The following is an 8744-nucleotide window of genomic DNA, read 5'->3' as shown; positions in this document are numbered from 1 at the left end:
TATGAGTTGACATTTAATTTAGTTTAATTTTAAATTCACCCCCATAAGCGCTAATTTTACATTTGACAAAATCTGATTCAAAGAAACAAGATTCTCCGTAAGCTTGAAGAAATATGTTTCAACATTCCAACCATAAAGAAGCCTATAAATCAAACTCTCCATCCTCTTGGACATAGTTAAAGTGTGGAAAACCCACCATGTCCTTTGGATTAGCTAAAGAATCATAAAAATCAACCCTCCCTCTCATTACTTATCTCAAAAGAACCACCACCAATAACTATTCATTATAAACTCATATCAAAATTAAACCCCTTTCAAAACACTCATGATGATATTCAAAAATAAGAATATTAAAACTGCATCAATCAAACTCAATGCTCATCTCTTTGGAATAGGTCAGGAAGAGGAATCAATCTAATGTAATCCCCCCACGTTCTTCTCATTTCACTTTGCATTTCAGCACAACCGATATCTAGAAAAACAAATTTACTCAGGTAAACATCCTCCACCTTTTAAAAGGCTTGTGTTATTGTTTAGAAATAGGAACTTTTGTGACGTTTTTTTTAAATGGCATGCCCAGTGTTATTTAACACCACTAATTTTGATTTCTTACGTGTCTTCAAACTAAAAATATTTATCCAGATTCCAAACATTACGACCTTGACCTTTAACACCATAAAAACGCAATGGCATTACAAAATCAAGATATTGATATTATGTGATACTCATTTAGGTTTCCTTATCAGGCTAAACAACGTAGTATAACCGAATTTAAAATTTCCTGTGCTCCTGCAAAATAACAACATCGTGTTGATCACTAGTAATCGATAGGAAAGTGAATCCGATCTGACAATAGAGACAATTAACTTCAAATGCTGCTTTTTTTATTCATATCTATATACGAAACTAAATATTTCAAATAGTATGCGCTAACAGAATCTGCTGGCTGCAAGAAATGGTGTTGCAGCTGGCACCAACATCTTACAGCCATGACGTATCACTGATTTGTCCTTTGTTCAATTACTTGATGTAATTATGTTGTTTTCCAAATTGAAGCACCTTACCTTCAACCAGATATCGATTAATTTAGGAAACGCCAAGCATACAACCCACCCTTGGGGACAAAGCATACCACTAGCCCAAAGTTCTGAATATATATTCATAATACCCCCAACTTTACACGTATATTCTTACATATATATAGCATAAACCTTACAGCTTCGCCATAAGGGAAAATCAAAACCATCTCCTGTAGTGGTTGAGTTTGACTGACCCTAAATTTTAAAACTTGCCCCATAAAATCAACAAATTTTGTAGACAGCGAAATCATTGACATAAATTGGCTAAAGATCAACTTAGTTCTTTAGTAAAAAGGCTTGATATGTGATTACTAAATTGACTGTTTTGTTCGATTACACTGTCCTACATGCCAAATTAATTTCAAATTATTTGCTAGCCATACTGATGGGTAGTTCCTTCCCCACTGTTCAAGGTCTAGCTATATTATATTAACCACTATTTTACAAGTCTAATTTAATAAAAGTACATGACATGAATGTTGTCATGTAGCTAGCTACCTTACAATCAAAATGAGTTTGATACATGAACCACATAATAAATCAAAAATAGGCCAATAGCTTTATGCATACACAACAATAGGCCAAGTGGTTATATGTTAATCGTTCATGGGCAAAATACGTTTCATATGCTGACAAAATAATGTTGGATATGACCCATATTTCAAAAAGCCTCGTGAGTTTCATTTTGAGTTATGGCACAATCCATGCGGCCACGGTCTGTACAACCATGTTCCACTTGTAGGATGGATTGGCATGTACAACGTCAACCCATTATGGCTTTTAGATATCATGCACGTTACAAATTGTAAACACCTACAAATGACTAAATCCATTATGATACAAAATTATGGACGAAACAGCATATAGCAACTCAACTGGCCAGGGCCACCAAGGTAAAAGCTGGCAGCTTTCTGAGCTTGCCAACAGCAAAAGTTGATTACGTTTGTTTTTGGTTGTTTCTAAGGGATCCCATTACGAGGGCGTTTAATTTAGCTAATCATGAAGGAATTTTCCTGCAAGAACACGGATGCTGCTTGAACATCCTACCATCATGAAGCCATGAAGTAGAGCTGCGTCACCTTTAAATTTAGAAAAAAAGCACTAATAAAATATTCTTGGCTCAGCAATTCAAAATGCCCAGCAATCCTATTGATTAAGTGAAGTAATCTAAAGAATTTCAATGCTGTCTTTTTGGACGTTTTAATTTTCTCCCAGCTTGTGCGTCTGTCCCATTCAACTGCTCAGACGCTTCATCCAGTTTACCATGTTCTTTATCGGTTTCCTTTTCCTCTCCATCACTTTTAGCTTTCCTCAGGGCTTCTCTTTTCTCCTCTCTGTTGACAAGTATCAAGATGCAATATTATATAAATTTTAGACTCAATTGACAACAAAAGATGCTTCAAACATACAAGACATAACTGGCTCAAATACCTGGACTTGGAAATTTCTTCTTTCGATGGGTGTTTCCTTTTGCCTTGCCTTTTGTCATGTTTGTTTGCTTTGATCATCTTAGTCTTGGAACTTTCACTGATCAGGGCAGTTTCTGTATCTAATATTTCAATCTGATCAGTTACAATATTTCCATCATTTATTTCACCGTCTTCATCTTCAACAGTACTAGGAATGTTCTCTTCAGCTTCAGTTGCTTTAGGAATTGGTTTGGTGCTGCTCATCTTTTTCAGCTGTACCACATAATAAGAAATGAAATCAACACATAGCATCTAATGATATTTTGTTCACACTGGAATCTTAAAGAAATGAGGATATAAAGTGCATTGTAAATCTCTGACAATGCTGTGTATAATTTATCACTGTTTGATATTGCTGTTAATGAAAAGCCTTCCATTTAGATTTACAATCGTTTAAAAAATCTCATCTTATTAACACCATAATCATCATTAACTTATTATAATACATCACGTGTCCTCTTAAAAAGCATGGTAGGCTGTAAAGCTTATAGGTTGAATTGTTAGTCTGACTTGTGGAAACCATTGAATTTGCTATTGGATTTCTAAGATGAATTATTATACTTATCTTTCAAACACTGCAACTCCATCCATAACTTGATTATTTTCTATTTTCTATGACTCTTACGAGATCTTCAAAATTTAAAAGGCATTAGCACGATGACTGCCTCTTTATATCGACAAACAGTGGCACTTGATTGATATGTTTGTTTTTGGGTTTAAGAACCTGGTAGTTGTAATCTTAACAAACATGAACTTTTTTGAAATGTCATTTTGCACAAGAGTTGCATCTTCCAAAGTTATGAACAAATCTTGAAATTATTTAAAAGTGCTTCCTTTTTACAAATGCAATGATTTTCTTCAGAGTTTTGCTCTTGAACAATGGGTAAATGGAGCTGAAAAAGGAAGGTAGGGGGCAAATTACCAGAGATGTTCATGACGTTGACAGATCAAAGAATTCACTTTATGCATAATGATCACTTTATTTCTATGCCGTTAATGTACTTTTATTTCAGTACTTTTGCAATAACAATATAATATTTCCTTGAACATATGACATGTTTTTTTCAAAGGCAATATAGCTTTATTGACCATCTATATGTGATTTGTATTCATATCAACTTCCACGAATAATAATATAGATCTAACTTGGTGATAATTGATTTTCTGTTAACTCATCTTTGCATTCAGGAATTTTCCCTATTGTCACAGTTTTAACTCCCTCCATTGTATCCTTGTCGTCAAATTTCTCTAATAAGGTCTTGGAAAGATTCTGCCAACAACATTTCCTTGAACAATATGACATGTTTTTTCGAAGGCAATATAACTTTATTGGCCATCTACATGTGATCTGTATTCATATCAACTTCAAGGAATTATAATAGATCTAACTTGGTGATGAATGATTTTCTGTTAACTCATCTTTGCACTCAAGAATTTTCCCTTTTCTCACAGTTTTAACTCCCTCCTTTTTATCCTTGTCCTCAAATTTCTCTAACAAGGTCTTGGAAAGATTTTGTCGAAGTTCTCGTGAATCTCTCAAAAGAAGTATTCTATAATAGTTAATGTCATCTGAATTATACCTATCAACATAGTGATATCAACAGAAATTTTCGACTTGATCCTTTGTATATTCTCGATTAAAATGATTCTCTATTTTGACCTTTCAACATTATAATTTCATAGTTCCAAACATTCACAAGGTATTTAATCTCCCTTTAGAATTTTTCAACTTGGATCATCCACATATTATGGGAATCACAGTTACCATCATTGTATTGGGGTTCCACCCTTCACTGATAATTGGTGGACTTACTGGTGTTTAGTAAGGGCTTACAACAATTCCTTTTTCGCTGGTCCCATATTTCTCTCCTTCCCGCACCACTGTCATGTTGAGAAATCTAGGGGGTGATAGTTAGGGTTATTTTACATTTTATTTCCCTTTAATCCATGACATTTTCTTGTGACATTATTATTATCATTTAGTTCTGTTTTATCATCAAGACAAATGCCAATAAGAAGATCACAATACAAACACAAGAACACCAGATGTAGGCTGCTAGCCAGGGCCAAAACCTCTCCTAGAGAGGACAACCTGTGAAAATTTCTTCTTATGGAATTTCAATGAAGAATTCCAAGACCTTGACCTTGACCAAACCCCCAAGTGATGAGTCAGCGAAACCCCAAAAGATGTCTCCGCAGAAACCAGACTGAGGAAGCCCTAGTTCTTCCTTCAAACAAGCTCGTGTAAGCAACAAATACAGAATATCACTTCCTTCCACAGAATCACTGGCCTCCCAAGAATTTGCTCTTCTTCCCACACAATTTCGCTCAATCAGACCTCTCTTTTCTTCATTAGGATCAGAGATAACTTGTTGTTCGATGTGTGTATCAAATGAGGTGAGGCCTTTCTTTTTATAGGCCTCCATGAGAGCGAAGATGTGTGTATCAAATGAGGTGAGGTTTTTCTTTTTATAGGCCTCCATGAGAGCAAATTAGGCCTCTCTAGGCCGACTTGAAGAGGGCTGGCCAACTCATCACTTGGAGGCTTCTAGACATGACATATTACATTAAATATTTTTCCTTCTTGTTACATGGGCCCTCCAAGGCTAGTACATATGATCATGACCTTGACTCTTGACTTGACAACAAGACCCCTAGTGCACTCAATGGGTGCTTCGACCTAGGACCACAACATGATGGGCAAGAAACCTATTTCAATAAAATAATCTTTTCTTTTTACAAATAAATTTCCATTTCTTCTCTTTCGACAAGTACATCAATAATCACATCAAGTCATGACTCAAGTACAAATTATGAAGACCGACACTAGTTACATTTCAACATATGATGTGTGTTGACTTCAGCCTCAGCAATAGAAAGCAAAACCTGTATTTAGCTTGTTGGAACCATGCCTTTACCATGTCAGGTCCTATCTCTGTCGACATCCTCCTAAAAGGCTGGCCATGCTCGTTTGTCAACTTAGGCAATGCAATAATCCAGTTAGGCTGTCTGCTCTTGGGCCTTGCCAACCCTTTATCATTTCATTATGTCCTCATCTCTTGGGCTTTTTCAACCCCTTCAGGGATATCTTATTGAGTTATCAATTCTTGGGCGTTTGTTTGAATCTTTACTAACGGCAGTCTAAGCCCCTAAGCCCCTAATACAGTTGTATTATTTGTGACAAGCTTGCTTCTACACTCTAGGGTTGTTTAACTACTAAGATATCCTCCATGTCTAATTGAAATAACTCATTCTTTGGGCTGTCCCTTTTGACTCCAAGGCTGTAAGGATAACGGCAGGAGTCAAACTTCTTTTATATTTCTTGGACAAAGGCTCCTTTGAATCTCACTCTAATACTATCCTTCATCATCTGAAGGACTCAACGACATGTTCTTAAATAGAATTTACAGCTAGTAAATAGACTTTACAGCTATTCCTAAACCACAGTTGTTGCCTCATCTCATTTAGTAGCATACTCTGTTTTAAATCTCATATGAGACCTTCAATCTTCTTGCTTGCACTATAAAAGCAATGACGACAAACATCCAAACCTTATGATAACATTTTCATAATAAATTATGTCATTGTTTGTGTAGTGCAACTTGCAACAGGTGTTGCTTCAACCCAGTTAGTATGGAATGGTCTAGGGTAATTTTTCCCTAGAGTTTCCTAAGGTGACTAGGGTTTTTCCATAACAAATTCTTCTTTGGAACAAACAATTTATTCAGCACAATGATACAACTTCAATAAGCAGCGCTGATCCGAATAATGTAATAAATCAAACAGTGTAATTCAACCGTTCCAACAACCCATATAATCAAAATGCAATAGATGAAAATCCAGTCAGACCCTGATAAGTTCAATAGTGGAGAAAGTAGAATTTCATATGGAGAAAGTAGAATTTTAGATCTCACTCAAAATCCAGCAAAGTTATCAGTTTTTCAGGATTGGGGGGATTGTGATGTTTCCATTGGATTTTGTCATGTACTAGGGTATGGAACTCGTCAAGAGCACCAATCCCTCTATGTACCTTGATGTTAGTGACATTGGTTGTCGAACTCCTCTATCATCACCCTAGTAAAAATGTACCCATCACTAAAACAAAATCTTGACTTGACATGCTACGTTTTTCTATTTTATGTTAATGCTTAGAGGATGATATTAATGACAAAGATCCCAAGATATGCAATGATTTTGATGATATGTAGGTATTTGTTGTAGCATGATTATTTTTGGATGATAGAAGCCATATAGACCCTGTTTGTTGATGTATTTTCGGTTTAGAGATGGAATGCACTCGATGCTATTTAGGTTATATGCACCCTTACATGCTATATAAATCAGTGTTTTTAAAAACAGTCGAGCCAGCCGGCTCGGCCCTCAGTCGATCCAGCTCGGCTGAGTCCAAGATAAACCGGACGGTTTGGCCAATCACGCCCAGCGGACCGTTTTGGCGGGGGAAACGGACCCCTAAGTTGATTGTAATAGGGTTTTAGGTGTTTTTGAAGTCCATTTACCTCTTCCAAGCCTATAAAAGCTACCCAACCCCCTCGCATTTCCTCATAGCTATCTCATTGCATTTGTGTGAGAATTTGTGAGGAGTTTGTGAAGAGATGTGGAGTTTGTTTTTGGAGAAGCAGTGAGGAGCCTTGGGCAATCATTGCAGCAGCAGTGAGGAGCTTCTTGGGAAGCCATTGGAGCAGCATTAAGGAGTTGGTTTGTTGGAGCAGCATTCAAGAGGCGGTTTGTGCCTAGAGGTATTTTTTTTTCACTCCTAAAATCTGTTTTAGCTTCTTCTTTTTTGTGCGAATTTGGAAATTGAAAAGAGTCTTTTTTGTAAAAGAAATGAACATTGAAGCAATGTTTTTTTGTTTTCATTTTCAGATTTTTTCCTTTCATTTCCAAGTCCAAATATCAGAAAATGGCTCCTAGAGTGAAAGATGTTGCTTGGGCATATGTTGAAATGATAGATAATCAAATACATTGCAAATTTGTCATAGAAAAACTAAGGAGGGTGGAGGGGGCATTCATAGGCTGAAACGACACTTGGTTGGTGTTAGAGGCCAAATTACTCCATGTGAAGCACCATCAGCACAAATTGGGGAGATTAGGAAGGAGTTGCTAGATAACTTTGAGAAGTTTGAGCAAGAAAAAGCTACGCAAAAAGCAATAGAGGATGAAATTGGGACGAAGACGGGTATACAACAAATGATGGCTGCCAACCCCAATTTTGATTATGAGGGCTCTTAATCTATCCCTTGCACTGATGCATCCAACCCCTTTCGCTATGTTCCTCCCTCTTTGGAATCTATTCAAGAAATGGGTAAGGGTAAAATGAAAAAGAGGGGTAATATCAAAAGTTATTTCAAACCCTCCCCTCCATCAGATGCACATGGTCCTCAAGCTAGTAGAAATCATATGCAGGCCACTTTAGATGACCATTGGAAGAAAGAATTGAGAGAGACTGCTTGTGATTACATACCTAAATGGTGGTATGATTCTCATATCCCCTTCAATGCTTCTTGTTCACCATATTATAAACCTATGTTTGATGCCATATTTGCTGCTAGAAAGGGCTTCAAAGGCCCTACTATGCATGAGTTAAGGGGATCTCTTTTGCAAAAAAAAGTTTCCTCCATTGATGAATATTTGAAAGATTTCAAAAGCTCATGGGCAAAAACAGGATGTACCATCATATCAGATGGATGGACTGATCAAAGGAACCGTACCATCATAAACTTTCGTATCTTTTGCCCACAGGGAACCATGTTTCTAAAATCAATTGATGCATTTGATAGGGTCAAAGATGCACACTTTTTGTTTCAGCTTTTGGATGAGGTTGTTGAAGAGGTGGGGGTGGTTAATGTTGTTCAAATCATCACAAATAATGCCTCTAACTATGTTCTTGCTGGTAAATGTTAAGAGGAAAAACACAAAACCATCTTTTGGACCCCATGTGCTACACATTGCATAGACCTCATGCTTGAGGATACTGGCAAAATCGATTGGGTCAAGAACATTGTAGATCATGCCAAAAGCATAACAAAATATATCTACAATCACTCATGGATTTTGACCCTGATGACGAAACGCACAGGGGGCAGAGATATTATTAGGCCTGCCATCACTAGATTTGCAACTCATTTTTTGACATTGCAATCTATGCTTTCCCAACATAGAAACTTGCAAAGGGTGT

The 8744-nt window shown here is 36.7% G+C and overlaps 1 protein-coding gene across 1 annotated transcript in view; it reads right to left on the bottom strand.

Moving 5' to 3' along the window:
- Window positions 1–1646: 1646 nt before the first annotated feature.
- The window catches only part of LOC149206093 (26S rRNA (cytosine-C(5))-methyltransferase NOP2B-like), an 83016-nt gene continuing 75918 nt past the window's right edge, over window positions 1647–8744 (bottom strand). The window contains exons 16-17 of the mRNA XM_089395298.1: window positions 2511–2761; window positions 1647–2413 (exon numbers count right to left, since the gene is read on the bottom strand). Of these exons, the coding sequence (XP_089251424.1) occupies window positions 2257–2413; window positions 2511–2761 (408 nt within the window). The 3' untranslated portion in view covers window positions 1647–2256. The remainder of the gene's footprint in view (window positions 2414–2510; window positions 2762–8744) is intronic.

The sequence above is a fragment of the Pinus tabuliformis genome, chromosome 1_2 (genome assembly GCF_031772625.1).
Source record: "Pinus tabuliformis cultivar Carrire ecotype Pingquan chromosome 1_2, CPIR1, whole genome shotgun sequence".
In the NCBI taxonomy this organism is placed as follows: domain Eukaryota; kingdom Viridiplantae; phylum Streptophyta; class Pinopsida; order Pinales; family Pinaceae; genus Pinus; species Pinus tabuliformis.
This window is presented reverse-complemented; position numbering and strand designations above follow the sequence as displayed.